This window comes from Lepisosteus oculatus, chromosome 11, assembly GCF_040954835.1.
Source record: "Lepisosteus oculatus isolate fLepOcu1 chromosome 11, fLepOcu1.hap2, whole genome shotgun sequence".
NCBI classification, from domain to species: domain Eukaryota; kingdom Metazoa; phylum Chordata; class Actinopteri; order Semionotiformes; family Lepisosteidae; genus Lepisosteus; species Lepisosteus oculatus.
Window position 1 is genome coordinate 25,694,863 of NC_090706.1, and position 26,486 is coordinate 25,721,348.

A 26,486-nucleotide genomic window follows, 5' to 3' on the forward strand; every position below is an offset into this window, starting at 1 on the left:
TTTCTTTTTTTCGATGAGAGGGATTGAGGTTTCTATTTCTATAACACTATATACACTGTATATTTCTATAAAAAATATTGTATTACGTTTTTTAAAAATATAATTACATTTCCATCCAATCATTCTTTTTAGCTGTCTTCGTGAGGGAATCATCATTCCTACTTTTCTGTTATCAACTTGATTATGTAGAAGGTTGTATCCCTTAAACCAGGTGTGTAACCAGCCTCGTTTGAAGGACATAAGAACTTCCAGAGCAAAATGAATTGCGTATCTCGTCACTTCCTGTACAGGTTTCGCGACTTTATATTGAGTAATAGTGGTGGTGTTTGTCGGTACTGTACTAGATTTTACAATAACACTGGTTATATTGCTGGTGTTTTCACAAACATAACGATTACTATAAATCGAGTGCTTAATGTCAACGTAAGTAAAAATGTCTAGGACTATTGTTAGGTTCAGTTAAGCTACATTTTAATTAATCGGCTGCTGCTAATAACAGAAAAGTAATAAAAATGACCATGCAATTAACATTAAACACTAGACAATGGCAGTGTAAGATACAGAAACCGTAAAAGTTGATCATAACAAGAAATATGAAGCAATTGTGTCGTATTTCCGCAAAATTATACGTGTTTAGTCTTGATTATTTAGTTTGTGGTATTGTCCATACAAGTTGGGCGAGTTAATTTTTAGTCCTTTGTTTAACCAGATGTCATACAGGAATAAACTCTCGTTTACACTGGCGACCTGTCCTTTCATGCAGCAACAGAAAACTAAAAGAGTACGTCCTCATTGATGATCACCTATAAAACCCCCTGTGACATGAATACTGAGCTTCAAAAGAAACACTATACTACATTCAGTCATGCTTGAAAGTTTGTGAACCCTTCAAGGTGGTCATTAATTTAGATATTATAGAGATATTATATGAACCTGAACTCTTAATGAATATCCTTAATAAAGACTTCCCACACATAAAAAGGGATATGAACTCATAGATTATTAGACCATGCTATTTAAAATAAAACCAGATATCCTTGTGTGCAAAGTAAATGAACCCTTTTCAATAACTTGTGTCACCTTCAGCAGCAATAACTTCACACAGGAACAAGTAATAGGTTTATTCCATGCTGAAAAGAGAAGAAAGAAAACGATGTTTTCGGCCGTGGCGCCTTCTTCAGGTGAGAAAGACAGTATAACTTTGCACAGTCGCCTCCTATAACCAATTATCAGTCTCTGACATCTCGCTGGAGGGATTTTTTCCCCACTCCTCTACAAAACTGCACCAGCTCTGTGAGGTTTGAAGGATGTCTTGCATGAACAGCCCCTTGTCAGGTCCTGCCACAGCATTTCAATAGGATTCAGGTCAGGGCTTTGGCTTGGCCATTCCAAGACACAGAATGTGTCTTCTTCCTAAGCCATTCTTTAGTGGGCTTACTTGAATCTTTAGGATTTTTGTCTTGTTGAAACATCCACTTTGTGCCCAGCTTGAGTTTTCGAACTGATGGGCTGACATTCTTCTCAAGAATCCCTCGATATTTCTCAGAATTCATGATTCCCTCAATTATGTCAAGTTGCCCAGGACCAGAGTAAGAAAAACAGCCCCCTACCAGGACACTCCCACCACCATGCTTGACAGTAGGGATACGGTTTTGTTGGTGGTAGGCTGTGTTGGCTCTTAGGCAAACATGGGCCCTCTTGTTCACAATATACTTGATATATTCAAGTATATCATAAATCACAGGTATTCAGATATAAAAATACGATACATAAGCCAACAAAGTAGGCAGGAATGTAATTAGTTGACTTAAGAAACTCTGCCTTTAATGTATTTTCTGTGAAAAAAATATGGTATAAAGAGACCATGAGGCTGTCAATTTTACAAGTAGAGGAAACCCAAATAAGACATTGGGAGGATTAGTTAAATCTAGAGCTGTCCAATCTTACTCCTGGGGGGGCCAGTATGAGTAAGAATTTTTATTCTCAGACAGCTTTAAATGAGCTAGACCTGCTGGTATTACTCATTAACTAGGACTAATTTACTAGCTTCCCACTTTCTCAGGTCCTGCTGTTGCTTTAGAAAAAAGACACACTGAACCTTCTAGAAACGGATGTGACAATTGGGTAAATCTATGCTTGCCTACAAATGTGCTGCTTAAGAAGTAGACTACCGCACGCAGAATGAGAAAACACAGAGGTTAAAGTCTGCTTAAATTTATTCTTTGGAATATTACAAAATATATTATTGTTTGTTACACTTAATTTTGTTGTGAAATCAGAAATGATCAGCCAAAAATGGGCATTATAAACCTCAATTAAACATATAAATATATAATGTCAAAGACATGCATGTACCCAATTAAATGCTTTCATTCTATTTACAGTAATTTCATAGCTGAGAATATTAAATAAAGCTTGACAAATTAGTTGTCCACATAAAAAGACAACTTTAAGTCTGGACATTAAGAATAGAACACGGTTGTCCACAAGACAACCATCTGTATTCCCAGTATAAAATCACAGTAAAAATATTTGGAAGAGTTAAGAGGACTAAAATCTCATTATAGTGTCCAGAACATTTTACTTAAAAATTTGCCAACCTCAACAAAAACAAAATGAAAAACAGTAAACCAAAAACAAGAATAAAAGAACATCCATAATGATAAATCAAAAGGAAAGGAAATTTCTTACTTTTGTAACCATGTACAATATCTCCATTTCATTGCAAAGTCAATAAATTATACATCTGAAAAACAAAATAACAGAAAAAACATTTTACCATCTTATTCAACTTTCCCCATTTGGCTAAAATATATATATATATTTTATTCTGGCAAACAAAATTACTTTAAGTAAATTCTTCTGTTCTAGATATTATTTGCAGCATTACCCAATGTCTTTTCAAAATATGTAACTCTGTGCACAATAAAAAAAACTATTTTTCCATTAGTTTAAGAGACATTTCCATAATTTGCAACAACAATTTGGTAACAGGTTGATGACACGGTCGTGGTGAAATAATTTAGCCCAATCCTTCCAATTCTTTAAGCCATTTCTAGTGATCTAGCGACAAGTACATTTAGTAGCGATCATCTCTTCATATTCCTTATAAGCAATGGAGCCGTCATTTTCTATGGTTAAAACACTCAGGGGGCTATACTCTGATGGCACACATGATGGCTTGGGTACAGAAGAATCCAGCTTTTCATAAATGATGTTCTGCACCACGGTATGAACTGGGGAGCCATAATGGTAACCCACAGCCCCTGGGCAAACCCCTTTGCAGTAACGGGGGTTGTATCTGTGGGGAGCAATTATCCAGTGGTCCAACTTGAGCTGACTAAAGCTTACTCTGAAATCATGGAGCTCACACTCATCTGTTGGAAAGTCGTACTTTTGAAAGTGGCGAAAGAGACTAACGGTCGTAGCCGTCGGGTCAGGGAGACCCGCTTCACCTGGAACCAAGTTTCTTCTGGTCCGCAAAGACCTTTTTCCCACCTGTAGGCGGGACTGAGTTTCAAAGATGCCGGCGTCTAAGCTTTGCCGTGGGGTTTCCGGTTTCGCTGCGTTGACAGATACGGAGCGCCGCTGATGAGCCAGTTCACTGGTGTCGTTAAGATACAGAAGGAGGGACGGCGACTTCAAAGAAAGCTCAAGAGGAGCTCTCCCTCCTCCTTCCCCAATACAGGTCAAATTGGCGACCAGGTGGATGCTCTTCCTGTGGAATTTGATAAGGGTCTGAAGGAAAGATGTGACATCAACCTCAATCCATTTTCTCCGATTTCTCCTTTCAATTTGAACAGGGAAGCTGAAAGAGCCCTGATCACTGGAACACACTTGTTGGTCAGGAAGCTCCTGTTCTTTGATGTCCAAATGGCAGATGGAAGTGAGCTGACTCACGTTTTCTTTGTCAAACCAATACAACAGTACAGACTTCAGAAGAAGCTCCTGGGCTCTTAGACGATCCAAGTTATAAGAAAGGTCTCCTGTGAATAACTCTGTAAGAAACAATCCAGAACAACCATTAAGAGAAATACATAAGCTTTACCATTATAAAACTGATCTGTACGAATTTTACGCATATTTAAAATGTTGCATCTCAAAACCACAACGTGCGTCGTTTCAACATACGCAGTGTGCAATGCCAGTGACATAATGAAAATTATTAACAGACTGCAGTTTAAATTGTATTTAGTAACTTTAAAACATCCAGAACTATTTCAGTAGTCGGGGATCTGACTTAATTACTCTGTAAACCCTCCAGCAAAACAAACCGAACCGAAAAAGGAAAATCTAACATATAGCCACTTATACGGTAAATCTGCGAAGCGCAGACGAGCCATAAAGTCAGTAGGTTTATTTCCAATACCATGTTGCTCAGGGAAAAAAAAAATAGCTAGACTAACAGTCAAAGTATTAGATAAAGATCGCTCACCTTTTCCCCGTTTCAGACACTCATCGCGCGGAGTAAACAACCTCACCGTGTTGTACAGGTGACTTTTATGACCCCGAGGCCCGTGTTTCGCAGACATCCTATACAGTCTTTTCATGTATGAGACATATTTGGAATCGGGCCTCTGTCTCGGCGTAGGATCTATCCAGTCGTCTTTTTCGGATAATGCTTTTAGTAGTGAGGACAGTATGCTACCATGATAATCAAAAGAACCCTTAGGTTCGTCGTCCGAGCCACTTGCAGTTGTTTGTGATGATCTGGGTACATATACACCTAGTACTCCGGATAAAACAAGGCAAGAAAATAAACAAAGAGCTAGACCGATCCCCATTGTTTTAAAACAATGAATGGAAGTCTATAGAGAGCTCCACGACCAACACCAAGGAATAGCTAACCTGTGCTTGCGCCGCTTTAAACTCGTCAGGTGTGAGTAATTAAGCGAAGTCTCGCTAATCACAAAACCTTGGACTTGATAAATGGCACGTCCTCGGATTTTCGCTGTTTTGTGGTGGATGAATATGACAACCTTAGTGTTTAGTTTGCTTTCTAGTTCTATTTAAAGATACGTTTTCACATTTAATAAGCAGTCTGTATGCGCAGATCAGCTCTCTGCATTCATCAAATTTACTGCAGATCACAGGACTCGATATAAACCTCTACAGCAAGATTTCTGAAACGTTGGTGAACTTTTCCACCGGTTGATCGCGGTGGGTTTCATATCTGTTCCAGCATTGCCAGTACTGTAGCTGTAATCAAGTTAACCAGCGACAGAATCGGCGATAATAGTAAAATAACTTGCATATTTTCAGCTCGTGAGCACTGAAGCCGACAAACACGCAGGAGTGACCAGGGCTTCTCTACAGCTAATGAGAGGTTACCGATAATATAGAAAGACCTTGTTATTAAGATTACAAATTAAAATGCAGGAAACATATCATATTATTTTTATTCTACATGATTCTTTATCTATAAACTAGACAATCTCAAACTCAAATCCTGGAGGGCCTAGTGTCTTCTGCTTTTTCTTTCAACCTGTGTAGTCAGTTAAACACTTCGCCTAGTTAATGTCTTAAACATAGATGGGATTTTTTTCAAGTCATTTACAGTGATTACTCACTACATTCACATCATGAAATGTACTTAACCAATAAAAACATGTTTAGCAATTAAAGATATTACAGTTTAGTGATTAACGAAATCATTGGACCAACTACATAAGAGAACTGTGGTGGAACAAAAATGTCAAGACACCAGGTTCTGGGCCCTCCAGGAACTGGGTTTGAGATCCCTGTGTTAAACAGAGGTAAGTTCAAGTTCAAGTTTATTTGTCAGTCCAGCCATATAAAAATATACAGAGGAGTGAGATATCGTTCTCCAGGTCTACGGTGCAAAGACAGACACTGACAAGACAATGCTATAGACAATGTAGACATAGACATTTCTGACAGGGTACAGGGTACATAAAGTGCAATGTGCATAGTGTGATTTACTTCACAAGATTGTGCAAAGAATACATCAGACAGTATGCTTGACATTAGGCAAAAAAGAACTAAGTTTCCAGATTTGGTGTAGGTGCAGTAGGTACCAGGGTGTTGAGGAGCCTAACAGCATGTGGAAAAAAGCTATTATGGAGTCTGGTGGAGATGGTATATATACTTCGATATCTTTTACCAGGTGGTAGGAGGGCAAAGAGGTTGCAGGAGGGATCGTCTGGAGGCTTTGTGTGTGCAGTGTTTGTGGTATATGTCCTGAAAGGATGGAAGGGAGGCTCTAACGATGTTTCCTGCTGTATTGACAATTCATTGCAGGGACTGGCGGTCTGAGACCTTACAATTCCCAAACCAAACAATGATGCAGTTGGTCAAGATGTTCTCGATGGTACCTCTATAGAATGTGGATAGTATGGGGGGAAGAGATTTGCCCTTCTCAGTCGCCGCAGTCGTTGTCACTAATGAGGCCCACCACTGTCATGTCATCAGCAAACTTGATGATGTAATTTGCACTGTGCTGAGTACACAGCCCTGGGGGGTTCGTGGTACTAGAGACGTTGTTTCCAGTCTGAACTGTCTGAGGTCTCTTGGTCAGAAAGTCCAGGGTCCAGTTACAGAGGGAGGTGTAAAGGTTCAGCAAGCTCAGTTTTTCTATCAGTTTCTGGGAGATCATTGTGTTGAATGCAGAACTGAAGTCAATGAACAGCATTCTTACACAAGTGTCCTTCTTATCCAGGGACACTTAGATAATTCACTTCAAGTGGTGTGAGTGCCACGGGGCGATAGTCATTGAGACAGGGCACAGTAGACGTCTTCGGCACAGGTTTAATCATGGTAGTCTTGAAACATACAGGCATGACCGCCTGGCACAGGGAGATATTAAAAATGTCTGTAAAACATCAGGTAACTGTGCTGCACATTCCTTGAGCACGCATCCAGGTATATTGTCAGGTCCAGCAGCCTTATGTGGGTTAACTTTTGCTAGTTCCTTCCTCACATCAGCTGCAGACAGGCAAAACACCTGATCACTGGGAGGAGGCATGGTCTTTTCGCAGGCAATGTAGTGTATTTGGTGCTTCAAATCACGCAAAAAGAAATGTACTATTTTTGTGTGTGTATATATATAGTTGTATTCCCTCCTCTGAGGTTTCATATGTGTTCTGTGAATTGTTGTTCACAGTAATATTCCTAGACATTGAAGATCACACTGTGTGATATAAGGTCATTTAATTAAATTTACAAATGTCAACCCGAACTATTTCTGCCTGTAACAAGAAGTTAATTAAATCCTAAGCAGTTTGGGGTCTTGGCTGCATGTGTCCATACTGAAACAGAGGTTCATTATGTGAATAGTGATGAACTTTGGCATGGCAGCATTTGACATTTCATAGCTTACAAAAACAGAGAAATGTGTCTTTCAGACTGTCCTCATACTTAAGCAGGTGTTTAATTTCAGTCCTAGACATTTATCAAATAAAAAAGAGTAAACCTTATTCTTTCATACTGTGCCAAAAAACGTACCCTCATGGGTTTCAGGCCAAATTGTTAAGCAGAGTCAAAACTCATTGGTTATTAAAAATGAGATGATAATATTTAGAAATGACAAGCCATCTCCATTTTTTCTTTACTCACTTGAAACATGTTGACCTTTTAAGAAAACATACATTTGGATACTTGTCTTGCATTATCTGTGTAATCATTTATTTGTGCTATGTCTGTACACCATAGAGGATCCAAAAACATGAATATTTAAATTTCTTACTGTGACACAAAACTAAGAACGTGTTTAAATGTTGGAGATCCAAGTTTGAAATATTTAATCATTGTAATATTTAATCAATCTGTTTTCATTACCGCAATTAATTATTAAAAGTGATGAAATCACGCGTTTCCCTCCTTATCCTGATGAAATATTATGTAGGATATGTTTTGCTAAACAAAGCATAACAAATACAGTGGAAGATGTGAGTTCTTATGATGCTAAAGTAACTTTTTGTAAAGCGATTAATCACTTAAATTAAGTGATTGTGCGCATATCTCTGGAATCGCAGTAGTTAAGCGTTGCACAGACCGCCATCTGTTGGAAGTATAAGAAAAGGCAGTTGTGAATTAAATTTCTCAACGCAATAGCTCTTGAACATAAAGATATAGATGTGCTCGTCTAGACAGTACGAACTGTAATAGCTGCTTGATTCGATGGTTTCATAATCTGAACAACTAGAAAAACTCAATCAATAAATATGAACATCATGCAGTTCCTAAGCCATTTTGAGTCGATCTTATATTCTTATGTTAAGACTAGTTTTAAGCTTTGACTGTTGTGCTTAAATAATCAGGGTTATATCCTAGCGAGCCTCCATCTGAAACACGGTTTCTTTAAAAAAACATAAAACCCCCCACTCCTTTTTAGTGGCACAGTGGTTGGATTGTTTCGCGACAGTGCCCCTGATAAGGAACATGGCATTGCGATTTGATACAGGATCTGTCATTAGCTGTTAGGCAGGGGACTTTATTTTAATAGGTTAAATACCGCCACTGGCTCTGTAGAATTAGAAATACTGTTCAGCTGAGGCTGCACGCGTTGCTCAAACAAAAGTTATATTCAAAGAAGTTTGTATAGCCTTCATGTACAAAGGTTATTTAACTTAATTAGGCAAAGTAATTACAGCGCCATTGTGCAACAGAGAAATGTAGTGTTGCTATGTTTAGGAGTGTGGCCATTGGCACCAGCTGAATAGGCCAAAATTATTCAGTCCCATGTTCTGTTACGTATAATCGTCAGTAACGTGTTCAAGTTCAAAATATGTTTGAAATGTTTCATTAGCTGATATGGAATCGGTCTTGAAAGATTTTAATATTTATGTCCTTGTCATTCTTCCTGTAGGATGAAACCTTGAATGCCATTTGCAGCTGTCTGGGAGCCTGTTAATGGAGGTACTGGCTGCAGTTTAAAAATAGGTCTTCATTATTAATTTAAGAAGCCGACTATTTTCTGTACTTCAGCTGTAGCAGTCAGAGCTTTGCAACTGCTGATTAGGTAGCCTGGGAGAATTGGAAAGAATGTCATTTTTGAAGTGTTTATACTGTGATATACGTACTGATACATTTATGTAACCACTGCTTTTGCTCTTGTGCACTCGTATATATATATGCTAGTATCTTGCTGAATGTCGGTGACTGTACATTTAACTCGCTATTTGAGTGTATATAGATAAATAACCAAGTTTGGAAAGAGCATCTGTTTCTTCTGAAAACACAACACTGGAAAGGTAGGTGGGTTTAAGACATTTAACATATTCGGTTGGTGCCCTTCGCCGCTTCTTGCCAAATGTATATGAGAGAGTTCCAGAAAACAGGTTTACTACAAAGCTGGCGGCAGGTTTGGTGTAGTATAGACCGCAGGTGTAAAAAATGCTTTATGGTCCAACGACAGAAACAGGTTGTAGTCTCACACAACATGATAGCCGTTTTGTTCACATAGCGCTTTAACGCCTTTATGCCTTTAGGGTGGCGAAGAGGGGCACTACTGAGTATAACCATACTCATATTTTGCCAGTACTTCATGTGGTTGTAAAATAAACAGTTTCTTTCCAGACTTGGGTTGGTGTTTACACTTATCTCATCTGTTCGTACGTTTTCATGTTTACATAGCGAGAAAAGGAGTGTGAAACGTGGCCTCTGGGGTTAATTCGGAAATAAAATGGTGAAAATATTAAGAAGGATCACACCAACCTCGTTAACCCTCCAGGCTAGGATGGAATATCGGGCTTTTCAGCTAATTCTGGATACGCTAGAAAATGTCGATTTAAAACCTGTTGTATGACCTTCAGTAACTTTACAGTGTTGGCAGAGAGTTTACCATTACCAGCGAAAAAATGTTAACAACATTAACACTTGAGTCATTAACACAGCCACAACACGCTCAAAAGCGATACTTTGTTTTATAGTTTGTTGCCTTCGGGTCTTAAAAGTGCAAATAAGCTGCAACTGTCATGTCTGCATCAGACACCCAGCATGTTTCCTGCTCATAACAGCATGTGAATCATATGTTCAGGTCATTTAAATCGGGATTACTGAAGCAATGCTCAACCCCCGGGACCAACATCGTTTTACAGTGCTGTCCCCGCCTCTCTGTGGCTGATTGGTTCAGCGGTAACTCGGTTACCTTTGTGAGTTTGTGCTCCTGCCAGAGAAGTACAGTGAAAACTGATACTGTTGGTAGCCGCAGTTTTCTGCAAGATCTACTGATCTACTGCTGCACTTAGAGAACGAAAGAGACCGAAACTTTTAAGTTTATTAGTAAGGTATACATCAGGTCTACGGGATTCTGCCGTTTTAATTTAACTTAAAAGTAAAAATGCTTGATCTTGTTTAAAAAAAAAACAGCTATCGTCTTTTGTTGTCAGAACACGAAACCAGATTTTTTAAAAGCAAATTCCAGGTATGTTTATGAAATTTGTTATCGTGTGTTTGTAGTGTGTCGCTACTCGTCGCGCTTTCTGTTGAACATGTGATACGGTTTCGGGTCAAAAGTTTCAGTAAAACTGGATCTTGTTGGAGCGCTATTATTTTGAAGACGAAAAAGTAGTATGTAAACTGCCAGTACTATTAACATTTAATAAATGCTATTGTAAACATTTCCTTTAAGAAACCCACTATCCCGATTTCAGCATCATTGTTATGAGTTTCATTGTTTTGTTAGAATAGATTTGTCTTTTAGAACAGGATATCCTTCTACGAACGAAACTCTTCAAACAAGCGGGTCGTTATACAAATGAGTTTCAAGCGAGAGAGCTCAGAGAAGGAAGGAACATATTGGGTTCAAACTGTGACCATATAAAACGTTTCCTCTTACATAACTAAATAATGTAGCTATCTCTGTAAGATTTTTTTGTGAGCAAAGGAGAAGAAGAAGGCGATTGAGCTCCGTCTGTCTATCGCAAAAACGTATATCAAAGTTCAAGGTCTACACAGACTAGCATTGAACCCATAATAAACGCTTTTGAAATCTTCCCACCTTACATTAGAATGGTGCATCATAAGTAATCATACAGTACTTGTTTTCATTTGGTTTTCTTAGACCTAGTTAAAATTATAGTCCTCCAGCTGTATAGTTCAGTGGTTATTCTGCGCTACATTTAGAACGTATACAGTATAAAAACAAACTGATCATCGCACCTTCACTTGTCAGACGTGAGCACGGAGAAATAATTCATGCACCTTGCAGAATTCTTGTCCATAGCCGCGCATCTAGTCTAAATTAAGTTAGCATTATATCCCATTTTTAGATATTGATCTCGAATGCCGTTAAGCTTTACGTATATTTCTGAAGAAATACGAAGCATATCCTAGGCTGAAGTCAGTAGCCGTTTTCTGACTACATTTTGTACTCCTATTAAGACTGTTTTGTAGGTTGGTTGTCATTTCTAACTTTTTCCAAATCTGAGCTACTACGAAGATATCTGCAAGCACAATTAAAGTTAGCTTTTGCTTCAGTTGATTCCTAAAAATGTTCGATTAGTAGCACTTGAGTATTAGTTTAAACACCAAATGCCAATGAAAGTGAGACGGCTGAGCAACCATAATTAAAAATGTTCCTTGCTGTTCTAGGTTTTCTGCTTAAAATGGCAAATTAGGCAAATATTGGCTGTTTGAAATTTACCCGTGGAATGAATTGACTGCTTGCTTAAGAAGACTACAAAAACATGACGGGATTCTAGTCTGAACGGATGGTTGAAAAAAAAAACTTCTATGTTGTGTTTTTAATAACTTGCCTTCACAGTCAAATAAATGCAAAGCATTTACTTGCTAAATAATGTAGAGTTCCTTTTTTCAGCTAATGACTTTTGTATGTTTAATTTAAAGTAGCTGAAAAAATGACACTACTGTTGTGGTTTAATTTAGAAGAAATTGGAAACCCCGGTTTTGTCCGTTTTCTGAAACTGAATAGCTTGTGCAGAGCAAACCTTGACTCCCTCTGTGTCCTCTCTGGTAGAGCTGATGACAGCCAGAGCACTTTATGGTGCCTACACTATTGTCCAAGGTTGTAACCATCTCAGAGACTTGCTAGGAGATCTCTCTTAGTTTTATCTCAGTAGAATTCTCGATACAATGTAGGTATTTTTTACAGGGTTTTTTTCTAAACTTGCAGGGAGCATTTTTAATTTAAAAATGTTCTCCCAGTGTTCTTGTGGGCTTCCTGTGGTTGCTCTGGTTTCTTCCCATAGTCCAAATACATATGGGTAGGTTAGTTAGCTTCTGGGAAAATTGGTCTTGGTGTGAGTGTGTGTGAGTCTACTCTGTGATTGACTGGCATCCTGTCCAGGGTGTACCTTGCTTTGTCCCCTTCACTTGCTGGTAGGTTTTGGCTTTCCTGTGACCTTCAGTTGAACAAAGCTGTTAGAAAATAGCTAGATGAATTTGGTAGTTTAGGGGGAGCAAGTTCAAAGTGCAATTTAGGCAGGACACCAGGGCTAATACCCTCTGAATAGTTGGCCTAAGTAGTCTCAAAAACTCTTCTAGCCTCTTCATGAAAGATCCATTATTGAAATTTTCATCACCTTTACTAGGTAGAGTCTGTATGTGAAGAATTGTCTCCTATTTTTTTAACAATTCTTTTAATTTTATTTATTTAAACCCCGCCATAAACACAGAAGCAATAACAGAACAAACAAACAGCGTACTGTACTTTTCTTTCAGAGATACACAATGTGCATTACAGTGTTTTGGCCAAAAAAGAGAAATAAATAGGAACATAGGGGGTGAAACATACTTAGACAAGGAATTGGAAACGCCAAATCATTGGATCTATAGTACTCTATCAATAGCAGTGTGGCAGGGTGAGGATGAGCCTTGGACCTCTGTGGATGAAAAATGTAATGTAAATATCCCAACCAAACAAAAGAAGAATGAGCAGGCTCTATCCAAATCGTCAGAATAGTCTTCTTTGCTGCTGCCATCCCCAGTTAGAAAAATCACTTTTCAGCATTAATAGTGCTGAGATAATTAGATACCCTCTAACGTATCTTAGCACTTTTAATGCTCGAAAAGCAAGTTTACTCGAAGCACATCTGGGGATTGTAGGAGAATAGTACGTCATAGACTCCTCATATTTCCCAAACACATTAGTTTGGGGGCATTATGAAAACGTGTAAATAAGGGCCCATTTACCCGGACATACATAGCTGACAGGTAGGATCTGTAGAATGTCTCCAAAATGCAGCTCCTCTTAGTTTCTACTTGTGACCCTACATTCATATTTTGTTATAATAATAATAATAATAATAATAAAACTTTATATAGCACCTTTAAAGGTGGCTTCTCAAAGCACTTTACAGAATGAGAACAATAAATAAAAAGAATACACAAGATAAAACACAATTGCAATATACAGAGGAGACCGTGGATGGTGGTACCAGGAAAAGCAGAGGGGTGAAGAATGGAACCAGTTAAGTAAAGGCTCTTTTAAAGAAGAAGGTTTTGAGTCTGGATTTGAAGGAGTTTAGAGAAGGTGACTCTCTGATATCCTTGGGCAGAGAGTTCCAGAGCTTGGGGGCATTACAGAAGAAGGCCCTGTCACCCATAGAATGTAGACGGGCTTGGGGGACAGTTAGGAGACTAGAATTAGAAGACCGAAGGTTGCGAGTTGGGGAGTAAGGCCATAATAGTTCAGTGAGGTAATGTGGTGTCAAACCATGCAGAACCTCATAGGTGAGCATGAGGATTTTAAAGTCCACACGGAATTTGACAGGAAGTCAGCGCAAGGACTCCAGGATAGGAGTAATGTGATCACTTGCACTAGACCTGGTCAGGATCCTGGGTTCTGTATTTTGGACATACTGCAGTTTCTTCAAAGTAGATTTAGATACCCCAGCGAGTAGAGCATTACAGTAGTCAAATCGAGAGAACACAAATGTGTTGATCAGCTTTTCAGCCACAGTTAGTGATAGCATAGGGTGTAGTCTAGCGATATTTCTGTGGTGAAAAAAAGATGTTTTGACAATATGCTGCACGTATTGGGTCAAATGTTAAGCCAGAATTGAATATCACCCAAGGTTTTTCAATTTAGACTGAAGCTCAAGTACAGAACCATCTACAGATAGGGTTACAGGATTGGCTTTACAAAGTTGATGGGGGGTGTCGATAAGCATGACTTTAGTCTTTTCACAGTTAAGATGAAGGAAATTTTGAGTCATCCAAGTTTTTATGTTAGTGATGCAATTAGATAGAATAGAGACAGCCACATCAGTGTCAGTTTTGGTATGGATGTATATTTGAGTATCATCAGCGTAGAAATGATAGCTGAGGCCATGTGATCTTAAAAGCTGACCAAGTGGAAACATGTAAATGCTGAGGAGCAAGGGGCCCAGTATTGAGCCCTGAGGAACACCAGACTTAACGAGACCAATTTCAGATCTATACCCATTAAGAGAGACAAAGTGACAGTGATCAGTGAGGTAAGAATTGAACCATTTGAGAGCAGTGTCAGAAACTCCAAACAGTCTCAAGATGAGAAACTAAGATGTCATGGTCAACCGTGTCAAAAGCAGCACTGAGATCAAGAAGGATGAGTATAGAAAGAGAACCAGAATCAGAAGCTATTAGAAGATCGTTAGTGACTTTGATCAGGGCAGTTTCTGTGCTGTGAAGTTGATGGAAGCCAGATTGGAGGGGTCTGAAAAGGTTATTTGCCACGAGGTGGTTATGTAACTGAAATGTGACAGCACGTTCTAGAATTTTTGCAAGAAAGGGTAAGTTGGAGATGGGGCGAAAATTGTTAAGATTGTCTAGAGTCATGTTAGGCTTTTTTGGCACGGGGGTAATGGCAGCAGTTTTGAGGACTGTTGGTACAATGCCAATGCTCAATGATTCATTTATAATATTGAGGACAATGGGACAGAGAGAAGAGAAATAAAGTTGTGGGAGTAGGATCTAAAATAGATGTGGTGCGTGTAACTAGTTTATTGAGGGATGCTGAGTCAAGAAGAGAGAAGCTGGAGAGAAGGGAACCAGAAAAGTTGGATAAGGAGGGAGGAGGTATGGAAATGATATTGTTCTTAAGCCAAATGTAATCCCTTGGGCTGACTAATGAATGTAATGCTGTTTGTTATTGCATAATTTGAGTGGCAGCTGCTGCTATGTTAAAGTCACTGACAGAATTTAAAGGATGGCTGTTCTTCACCAATTGGGCTGTCAATGAAAGAAAATATTTTTAACTGAATAGGGCTGAAAGGAGTTACAAGCTGTTGTCTTGATAAGATGTCTTATAGTTAGCTGACATTACAAAGCGTATTTAGTGCATCTGAAATTGAATATTTGTGCCCATAATTAGTGTCAGAAATTTGCATTTGTCAGATATATGTCTGAGTATGTCTGAGCATTTCGACATACTGTACATAGATAACTGTTTCCACTTGTGTGTGTCCAGCATGAAACATACTTTTTTTGTGTTTTGTGCATTAGAGCAGTAATGCGATGGTTTAATCTGTGTAACAATATATTTCATTTTTATAAATTTCATTTGACCTGTTACAGCTAGAAATAAGATGTCCTGTTATTAGGATTTGCTGTTAATTGCACATCTGGTCCGCAAATAGAGTGTCTTGTGCATCATGGATTGGATGCTTAAAGCACACAGCTAAATTTGTGAAACTGTTCTACTTTTCACATTACTGCCAAACTGAAATGTTATCTAGTGAGATGGGAGAGTGTCTCAGCCATTAGTAACAGTAACATGTAGACATAAAAAGTATGCAAGTTGCATTTTTTAAATTTCCACTTTAAAGTATGACTCCAAGAAAGGCAGTTTTCCTCTTGCAAGACATTTTAATGTTCTGGTCTCTTCATGAAGCACTGGCTAGAAACAACTTTTTATTGGTCTATATAGACAAGCTGTTGTAAGTTTACAGGTTCAAAATTTGTTGAAATATATAATACTGTTCATCTGGACTGTGCAACGTTGTGTGCTTTCTTTGCAGCCAAAACGTTTGCTTTCCATTTCTTCACTCACCATGTCGAGAGTTACAGTACATATTAGAAACTTATCTGTGAGATCACATTTTCTGATTCATGAGATTGGGAGTTGGGAGAGTGATTTGGAATTTATGCGATTTTTGCGATGATGACTCTACAGTATTGTATTTGGAGTTGTTGGAGTCTGTGCTTAAATACTTTTGTTTTTGTGCTCTACATGGCTGTGCTTTGCAGTTGTTTTTTTTGTGTCCTGAAGCTGATATCATATTTTTACTTATTTCTTGTAATGGGCTGGCCTTTTGTTCTGATATCATGAGGCTGAAGGATACTTATGTGGGTACTTCGGCGATTACAGTATAATTTCTCAATTAAGTGCTTGAGATTCCTCAGAGTTCACAGCAGTACATAGAATTTGGTATGGCATGCTTTGCTTTTTTGTAATACATTAAGAGTTGACGCTCTAGGAATGTGGGAAACATTCATATTAGATAGGTCTGTACAAAAATGAAATGATGTGTTACACAAAATATTTGATCTTTTGCCCAAACAGTCTGTTAATTAGATGTGACTGGATTTTTGTGCACAGCAGGCCTCTCTTTCCAATTGGTCTATTGAAGAGGTTCCGTCTTGGCAAGTGATTAAGAATGACAAAGAAGTCAGGCAGAGGAGAACTGAATATTTGAAATTTCATGCTTACTTTGTGTGAGGTGATCAGCACTGAAGTGTGTTTAATATAATGTATGTCAAACAAATGAGGCTTTAAACAGCTGATATATTAAGGGACTGCCATTGGAAAGCTTTTTTTAAAGAAAAAGAAATCTGTGACACAGTCACAACATTGCGAGACAGTACTCTGCATAAAATTTCTAATTTGATCATACAAAAAATGTTGGATAAAAGTGTCCATCGATACATCATAGTGCAATTCAGTAACAGATTGAGTTCCCTATATGGAGGTGTTCTTACAAACCCCTTTGTCTCTTTCTTCATTAAAATACCCATTAAAAAAGCCCTATAAAAATCGGATCAGTCAGTATCCCATGGAAGAACACACTTTTCCACTCATTCTTTGCATGGTTTTGGCGTTTTTGATCCAGATTTCCATGATCTCTAATCATCTAGATATGCATTCCATACATACTTTCACAAAGTGCTTTACAGAACCTACGGAATCTCTTGAGCAGACCCTCACATGCATCTCGGTGAAATGCACTGTGCGTGAAAAGTGAGCTTGCACAGATTGGAAATGGGGACCAAGAGAAGCAAAGGCATTTGTGCCACTGTTTGGTGGCTCTCTTGTTGTATCACGGGGCTTTATTTTTCCACCCAGAGCATTGCCTGTCTTTTATTATTCTGCCTCTTGTTCGGTGGTGCTGGTGCTATAAGTGATGTTCCACACTTTGGAGCACAGTGTTTCCCAGTGGGTATAAAAGGCTGCTTGAGTAAAAATGAAAAGGTGGCCTCTGTGAGCTGTCATAGTAGCTTAATGGCAATAGTTTGATGAGATAAAACTTTTGTTTTAACCTTATTCAGGAGGGATTTCCAGGATGTCACATCAACGGATTGTAATTTTTGCTTATGTTTCCAACAAAATCCCTGATTTTGTTTGCAGTGTTGTTTATCTTATATACAACGTAGCCGTGCCCCTCTGTGCAGTGACAAATATTTGCACCCTTGCAAATCCTTCCTTGGCACAGAGACTCCGTGTTTTAGTTGATCTCTCTTAAAATTGCCAATCACCCCCACCTAGGAGATATCTGTCTCCTCCCTTCTCCCTGTTACAAAGTTCAGTGAGAATTCCGCTGTGGCAGTGTGGAATTACAAAGTATAATCTTCAGACAGAAAGTACTATTTTCCGACTGGCAGCAATTTTTTTTTGTGGTAATATCTGTTTTGGGGAATGAACCTCTGTGGTTGGCTGAAATCAGATAACACAATAGAAAAAGCTTTTGTCGTCTAAAAAGTATTATTTATTAATTATTCACAGTTTATGAGGCACTGTAATTTGCCCTGGCTCTTTAATATAAGCTTTTTGCTTCCTTGTGTGAAGATATACACTCTACTGGGGAGCTTGAAAGTGCTTCGTAAGGATAATTGTTCTTTAAGAATGTCATTTTGAGACCAAGTATGTATAGAAGGAAAGCCAAGTCATGGACTATTATACAGCACCTGATCTTTCATATATGGATGCCAGAACTTTAAGTGGTGTGGAGATGAAGTTTCAGAGAAGAGGAGGGTGTAAGGTGTGAAAGGAAGTGATGTTTGACGATACTTAGCCATCCTAGGAAGAGGCTAGCTTTGAGATGAAGAGAATCTAGTTTCAAGGGATGGCATCATTCCCTAGGAATGTTAAAAAAAAACATTTGAGATTGGGTTTTAACCACAGCCTGAAAGAAAAGCAAAACAGAAAGGCCAGGAGGCTGTGGTAAACATGTCGACATTATGTCAGCAGACCTGTTTTCAGCAGACTGGGAGATGGGTCTTGACATTCTGCCTGTCCTCATCACACTGTGGGCTGTGAAGGACACTGACAGGAAAATAAGTGTTTTTGAGATCCTTGGCACTAGCACAACTGCCCAAGAGTTTGTGAGTTTAGTATAAGTCAAATGAGACAATTCACTTAAATTCTTCTGTTATTCCAGTACGTCAGTTATCATTTAAGGTTCAGTCTATAAGGCTCCTGTATGACTTCATGTGGGTGGATTTGACTTTTTTCTATCTTATTTTCACCTTGTGTGAGAGGGATACTAGATGAGAATCCATTGTTAATTAATGTCCTACTTTTAATAAGTTAGATAACATTTAGCATACAGCATTGCTGCTGGAAAAGGGACAGCTTTATATTGTATCTATTGTATCATGACCATAATCAGGGAAAAAATAGCCTAGAACATTTAAGTAACCTAAACTAGAACCAACAAATTCTTGAAGATTATGGAACTGTGCTGAGTTATGTAGTTTGAAGGTGAATACTTTAGACAGAAATAGCTGAATGATGTAGTGGAAGAAATATGAGCTGAAAGTAAACAAATATTTTATAACCCCTGTCAACTATTAACCTGATTAAGGAATAAACTGTAGAACCACTTTGCTGTCTTTCATATGGAGAAGGATAAACAGACAGCTGGTTGAGGAACTGAGAAGGAGGAAAAAGCAGAGAGATCACTCTTGAAAGCATACGCACCAGAAAATAAGAAAGGGCTACAAGGAAGAGAAACTTGAATGTGGAATCAGATGTAGTTGTGGTTTAGAATGGCACAGGTAACGTTACTCTCATGTCATCTAATAGCTGGGAGGTTTGTGTCTGCATTGGTAATGATGCTGGCTACTTGGAGAAATACCATTATTGCAGTAAGAGATACTAAAAAACGTTTATAATATTGAAATGTTCTTATTCTGTGGAGAGGTGATAAATGTAAGGTGAGAATTGTTGTTGTTGGAGGTGCTTTCTGGCTATGCTGTGAGACACCATACAGCATCGCTATAGTTTTCAGTTCTTACCATCTTCGCATTGTGAGAAAGTATTGCCTTGCGAAAGTATTCGTTATTTAGGACATCTTGAGTAATGCATTTGAACTGTAAAGTGAAATTGAACCATCTAATGAGTAATTCTAGAGTTCATGCTAAATATTTCCCATTCCTGATCCAGATCAAATATTCCTATTGGTTGTATCGTACCATGTGAAACCAGCAAAAGTAGAACAACCAAATACCAGACATGACTTGCTTGCTTTTTTTCAAATTTAAAAAAATGTCAGGTATATAGCTTGTAATAATGGATTTAAAAAAAAATCTATTTTGTCAGTTTATTAATACTTCAAAATTAACCAATTTTTAGTATCTTATGTGTAAAAGGTTTTGGCCAGAAATAGCAGAATTGATTCTATTCATTGCATTTTCAAACCTCAGTCTGAAAAGTGGAATGTTTAGAATTGGAGCAAATATTTGTTTTTGATCTCTGCTCTGTGATAAGGTGTTAGCTAGTCTTGTGGAAATGCATGACATAATACAGTATGTACCAGCAGTATTTGCTTTACTTTCCTGAGCTTATCTTTAGAATTCCTTTGGCTATATAATTGCCAGCATGCTGACTTGCAATAAATGATATTTGAGGAAGCCTGGGTAATATAAACTTTGCAAAGCACCATGCAAAAAAACCTGTCTATAATTGCCATAATTGCTAAATATACATATCTATCTAATCTTGTTTAATCTTTTCACCATCTTTTGCATTATTTATTCTTTTCTTTTCCCGTTTTTAAAGGAAATTCCCATGACACACTTTGCTCAATAAGTAATCAAGATCTGCTGAGCAAACTAATTATTGTCAAGACAAATAATGAATCTTAGTTCTTTCCTAATGCAGTAAAACATCCTTTATCTTTTCCACAGCTTTCTGTTAAAAGGCCGACTGACCTCTTTACTAATTTTACACTTTTATAATTCTAGAGATTGTAATAATGGAACTAAAAATAGTGAGAGATAAGTGTTTTTTGTTTTACTAAAGATATTTGGAAAGTACTGGACATCTGACCTTGAATTTTGAAGTGTGACATACTTGTTAATCATGTCTTTTTTTTATCCCTCATCATTAAAATGCATAAGTTCCCATACAAGGCAGTAATTCCATCTGTTATTTGACTAGAAATGGCTCTGTATGGCGAACAGCAACATTGGACAATTTTGTACCCTGAATTAAGGAGTAATACACTTTGTTCTTTGGCTGCTAACAGTTCGAGTTTTTTGTGTTATTCCTTTAAATAAAATGTATATCCTTATTCTTCTTTCTCATAGTTCAAATGAAATAAGTTAAAATGGGCAATGGGAAAAATCCCATAGACCTTTGTCATTTTTCTGTCAGGTAAAATGAAAAATCTAATTACCTACCTTAAAGTATTTTATTTTTTGTTATATTATTAGAATTTGTAAGAAAACTAGAGAAATATGTAATTGAAAATGTTTGTTTTCTGTTTTTTAGCGTCTGCACATTGTTAGATTGAGTGATCAAAAGTGAACCAGTTTTGACCAAAACGTATCTTAAAAAGGTTGTAGTTTCCCTGACACTTTTCATCTGTGAATTTACCAGATTGCGTGTCATTTTGAATGACCTATTTACATTTACTGTACATCAAAGACTGGTACTCAGAATATGTCCATAAAAGACCATATACGTTTTACAATTTTATTATCAAATGACATTTGTCACTCTAAACTTGGGCCATAATTCGTCAGCAGAATGCAAGTTTAAGCAACTGTTTCAGTGGTCCAACTTTTTCTGAATAAGTGTTTAACAACAAAACCACTTTTTCAAAATTCAGTTGTCTTCGCTGGTGTCAAATGAGAGTGGCAATAACAAAGTTTAATATCACACATGCCATTATCTTTCTGTTTTGTATGCATTCATCATTAGAGCTCACCTTCATGTACGCAGGAATTGTAATGCACTCTGGATTTCCATGTTTATACAGGGCTGGGTTTGGCAAACTAGATATTCCCACAGCTTCTTGTTTGCAACAGGACAGGTGTGGCAGAATCACGGCCACAGGTCTGGTTAGTGTTTAATGTAATCATGCAGGTAGGGAACAGGCTTACAAATTCTTTTGAGTTCCCCCATGGGCTTCTAACAGTCGGTTCCAAGTATGAAATAACAATAACAAATAATTTAAATGAACAGAGTCCAATTCAGATGTCGTTGCCTTCATCAGCCCGTGTGCTTGTATCAACCACCTGTCAGAATGAGGGCGGAGTTTCCTTTTGTCTCCTTTCTCAGGCATGGCTGATTCCTCTCCCTAGTCATTGTTTTCTTAAAGTTGTAGCCCTAATCTGTAGATGACATCCATTACCTGAGCTCTTTTCTGGGTTCTGGGTTAATTTCTGCATGAACATAAAGGGCTTATTGATACCAGTATGGGATATTTTTAATGCCTCAGCATTTTTATTGTATGTGTCATGTGTCAGCAAATTGCATTGCTGACAATAGTTGAAATAATGTTTATTCTTTATTGGGTGCCATGATAGAGATTTCAAGGGGTGCTGAGCATATTTTATAGGCTTTGAACTGATGTTCTGATTTGCCCACTCTGCTTGCTAACCTAGTAGAGTTCACCTTCTCTAACCCCTGCAGGACTATGAGAAGTGGGTCCTCTGTTAGAGAGGGGTTGTGGGGGCTGTTTGTTTTTCTTCTGCTCTTGACTTTGGGTGATCCCTGGTTATTGGGCTTCCTTTCAGGCAGATTCCCGGTTACATGGGCAGCTTTTCTTTTGACACCTTGAGTTTACAGAGAGGGCGCTGAATGATGGGCAGGGACTCATTGACACACTCAAGTGGAAACTCTGTCTTATCCTTCCTCCGTTTTTGAGCATGAGTGCTGTGTTACAAATTATTAGTCTTACAACTGAGGTTTTGCAGCCTGTTTAAATATTTAATGACGTTTTGAGTAACTTGCACAATTATTCTGTTTTGTTTGGAGCTTTATTACCTGCTGTGTTTTTACTATTACAAACAAACTAGTCACTTTATGTTTTTTTTTAGGAGCTTATACTAATGATTAAGTCTGTCACTTAATTCAATGAGAACACTTGGTTTATTATTCTGTTGAAGGTGCAATTTCATAAAAGAATACATTTTATATGTTTATATGGTGATTTTTCTCAAACATACAGGTTATCATTTCAGGTCTATAAAATGTAATTAATAGGCTCATTTGTAAAACATACAGAAATTATGTGTGTAAGTGTATAAGACATAGTGGCTCAATTACTTTTTTTACTTCGCTAAAGTAGTCAAAATAACCAAATGCTTAAACTAGGCAGTTTTGCAGTGTGTTTATATTTCAAGAAGGCATTTGTGAAGTTTTTGCTTAAAGGTTTCAGTGTTTAAATAAGTTAAATATTGGCCTGTACTAATTCCATTACATGCGCTGTGTGCCCTACTTATCAGTTGTCCGCTGACATGCTCCAGAAGAAACACAACAATTACCTTCTCAGTTAATGCATATGGGCAGCTAGGTTTTTTGTTTTATTAACCACAGAAATACACTGCATCCTAAACCTTTTAACAGCAGTTCTAGTCTGTAGAAATTGATACGAACCAGTGTAGCAACATTTTAATGCCCCTTTTCATCTCACCTAAACATTTTTTACCTTTTCGAAAGAAGTCGTTTCTTCTCCATGGGTAAGAAAAGGATTGCAATGACAACAGTACCTTCCCCTGTGGAATGTAAGGCCAGCCTCTGAGCTGTGAGCTGTAAGAATGCCAAGACATTTCTTATGCACAGAGACTGCATTCCGTAGGGTTGCTTAAACTACCCAGGGGCTTAGAAATACAAAGGCATCATTTTGCATTGATTGGGTCACTGATGAACTAATGTGTAGCCATAGCTTTTTTGGCACGCATCTTGCTGAGGGTTCCAGTACACCACAAAAGCACATTTTAATTTACAGTATAAATCCAAGTGAATTGTGAAAAGCCTAAGGTGGCAGGAGTTTAATCTCTCTGCTTGAGCATTTATTATGATTCAGTCAAAACTGCTATTGACAGCTGCAGTATTCTTTAATCACATTACTCATGACTAAAGGCAAATTTGAATTGTCTGCTCTCTTGAGGTAGGCATACTGGCCAAAGGTTACATTGGAATGACTACTGCAGTGCTGTTACAGGCCAGTAGTCTGAACGTTGGCAAAATAAACAATTGTAAAATAGTGATGATGCAGGTTTGTGGGAGCTGCAAGTTTCTCTTCTGTGTTGGAACTTGGTAATCCGTTGGACAACCTGCTCTTCTAGTTTAGAAGGAATGCAGAAGGTGGGATGTAAATTTACTCAGTGTGATTTAGCTGATGGAACAAATTGTGAGATCAAAGTTGTAGTTGTCAAATATTCTGAATCCTAAAACATTATTTTAATATCAAGTGAACATACCTGTCAGTGCACAGTTTCTTAAAACAAAGCTTTCTCAAATGAACCCCAGCTAAAGGTTCAGCACAACCTCCATTGAAAATCTGCTGTTTCATGGGTAACAACTTATATATACAACAAATTTCAGTTAAGAGATGTGCTTTAAAATATTTTTGTCAGGTGTTTCTAAATGAAGTATGTTTTTTCTATCATTTAGACACTTTCCACAATCATTTCTATCAATTCTATTACATAACATTTTTTGTTGACCTTATATATAGTAGCATATATATTGTTTGGGTCTCTAGAAAATCTCCTTAAACAACCTTATCTATCTAAACAGTCCAAATAATTGTATTACCAGTGCACCCGAAAAATTAGATGTGCAACAATAAAAACATCACTTTACTAGTCATTTCTTAATTTTTCTGTTTTGAATCAAACCAGTATTTGGTCCTTAAACTGTGTCTTGTTATGGTACCATGCGGAATGAAGCTTAACCATGCAAATAAATTCTCTGAAATACTGAAGCACACTCTGAGAATTCCTTCAGGGCTTGTGTTAAGTCTGCTTAACACAAGTTTGAACTCAAACACCTCCAGGTTTTTAACAATTGCATTCCAGTCTTTTCTAAAAGGCATATCTGAGGTTGGTTTTGTGGAAAGTAGTTACATCTGTGTCATCTGAAAACATTGTTTACCTTCAATTAGTAGGCAATAGGAAAACCATTAAAAACTCCCAGTCAATAATGACCTTGCTGTGTTTTGCCAGAATTCTCTGGGTTTTGCAATTTTTTTAGCTGATGTGTCAGTGACAGAAAGCAACAGACCTGTCTTTTTCATTTACAAGTGAATGTTGTGGTCAGGGTCATTTTTCAGGTGTGAAAAGTGACTCTGGGAGATTCTTCACAATGGTAATCTTGGTGAAACCCTGCTGAGTATGTGTTTGCTGTATTCTATCATAAGCAGGTCACATAACACGGGCTTAGTTCTAGTATATCTTTTTGGAGAGATTTCAGTGAAGGAAGTCCTCGGTTATTTTGAGAGAGAACCTGACTGAAATAGAGACAGCAATAATCTTGTAAAGACAGAGTACAGAATATCATAGTTATTTGGCTATCTGCTTTGTTTCTAAATCAGTCTATTGAAATAACTGGACTTACACCTATTGTTCTGATCATTTTGGAAAGTCAGTGAGCATGATAAAAACAGCAGGAACATTTCTATGCCTGGTGTGGCCCCTAAGGACACAGAAAAGTTGGAAGGCTGTAATTTGGAATGAATCCACATAATAAAAGCAGTAGTGGTCAGGAGTTGAACTCTGTGTGTGAGTATCATGTGACTAACTGAAAACATCTCTAAAGCTGAATGTAGAAAGCTTAAGCTATTATCATTTAAGTTGCTGCTAGGATTTGAGGATTTGGTTTGCAGGATTTAGCATTCTCAGAAATAAATAGTTGTGGTATCTCCCTTAAAAGTGCTTGCTTTGTTTTTCATCTTCCTGGATTCTTCTGCATTTCTTCTCCCGTTGCCGAGCTAGTTATGCCACAAGTGTTAATCTCACCTGGGGCACTTCATACCATTGCTGCTTGTCCTGTCCAAGTTTAGCAAACCTGTTATGTCGCTCTCAAGATGGCTATAGATTCTGCTGCAGTAAAACATAGCAACTCTCCCTCTGTTACCATAGAATGGCTGTGAAGGACAATGAATAGGCAACAGTACAAAGACATAAAAGCTAAAACAATAGCAAAGCCCATTGTAAATTATAATATATGCTGGACTGTTGACAATAACATTTGAGGGGGGGCTCAGAAAGATTTCACTGTGTAATCTTTGGAATTCGATCTTAAACCCAGACCACTGGAAAAGGCGGGACATGAACCATGTTTGTTTTTTCCTAAGGGACCTTATGGGGTGGAAGAACACGTCATTTTAAGCAATAAAAAGGGGGCCCCAATATCTGGAATAGCATTCGTTTGTCTCTTTGTAAGGCCCGAGTGAGGGCTCCCTGCCCCAGCTACTTGGCTGCTCTCCATCTGTACCCTGGCTCTGAATGAATGGTACCAGGCCTTTCTTTCTTTGAAGCCAGCCAGGAATGTGAGGCGTTTTTTTTTTGTTCAGAAAGCAGTATCAGCGGTGAAATATGTCTTCTGTAGCTCTCTTTGTATATTTGGAAGGCGGACGTCACAGGCGTGCTACAGTGGTTTCCACTTGGCTTTCACACGACTTAATTTTCCTTTGTGTTTAAATGCAATAAAAACTTAGGAAAGTCTGATTTGTTTAGTTTCAAGACTGGACTGGCGAAAACTCTGCTCAAAACATGGTTTCACATCCTGAGACTTGTTGGGGCAAGGTAAGAGATAAACATATCGTTCAAATTGGAAACAGGACAACAAAATAAGTTCATATATTTTATATTTAAAGTTTGTAGTTGAATTGTGAGTATATGCAAGTTTTAGAAAATAAAATAGGAATAATTCACACTGGAAATTAAACTTTGTGAAATGCTGGGGATTTGTGTTAAAGCATGATAGTTACATTAGTTGTTTTCTTAAAGTGTTAAACTGCAAAACATGGGAAGCTGTTGATAGTGAAGGTCAGGCAAAAGTGGTCAACATATTTTCTTTATATCCTTACATCTCTGAAAAGAAGCATGGGTGGCCAAGAACATTTTTCATT

At 37.9% G+C, this 26,486-nt stretch overlaps 2 protein-coding genes across 4 annotated transcripts in view; one reads left to right on the plus strand and one right to left on the minus strand.

Annotated features, from left to right (window-relative positions):
* Positions 1-2,257: 2,257 nt before the first annotated feature.
* On the minus strand, positions 2,258-4,831 carry gdf9 (growth differentiation factor 9). Its single transcript, XM_006631870.3, has 2 exons — positions 4,436-4,831; positions 2,258-3,998 (listed from the first exon to the last, which is right to left on the minus strand). The coding sequence occupies exons 1-2, from the start codon at positions 4,782-4,784 to the stop codon at positions 3,064-3,066; spliced, it is 1,284 nt and encodes a 427-aa protein (XP_006631933.2). The 5' UTR covers positions 4,785-4,831; the 3' UTR covers positions 2,258-3,063.
* Positions 4,832-4,957: 126 nt separating this feature from the next.
* shroom1 (shroom family member 1) overlaps positions 4,958-26,486 on the plus strand; it is a 40,348-nt gene continuing 18,819 nt past the window's right edge. The window contains exons 1-2 of one of the 3 annotated variants that reach the window (XM_015349616.2): positions 4,958-5,160; positions 8,828-8,877. The gene's annotated coding sequence lies outside the window, so the exon portion shown is untranslated. Of the gene's footprint in view, positions 5,161-8,827; positions 8,878-10,127; positions 10,385-26,486 lie in introns of those variants that run through there. The other 2 variants (XM_015349617.2, XM_006631871.3) reach the window with 2 other exon arrangements.

What these genes read in the sequence shown, in the direction of transcription:
- gdf9 (XM_006631870.3), bottom strand. Translation starts at nt 4,784, where the DNA reads ATGGGGATCGGTCTAGCTCTTTGTTTATTTTCTTGCCTTGTTTTATCC. An exon ending in GTGTCTGAAACGGGGAAAAG is followed by an intron (nt 3,999 to 4,435) that starts GTGAGCGATCTT and finishes TGTTTCTTACAG; the next exon opens with AGTTATTCACAGGAGACCTT.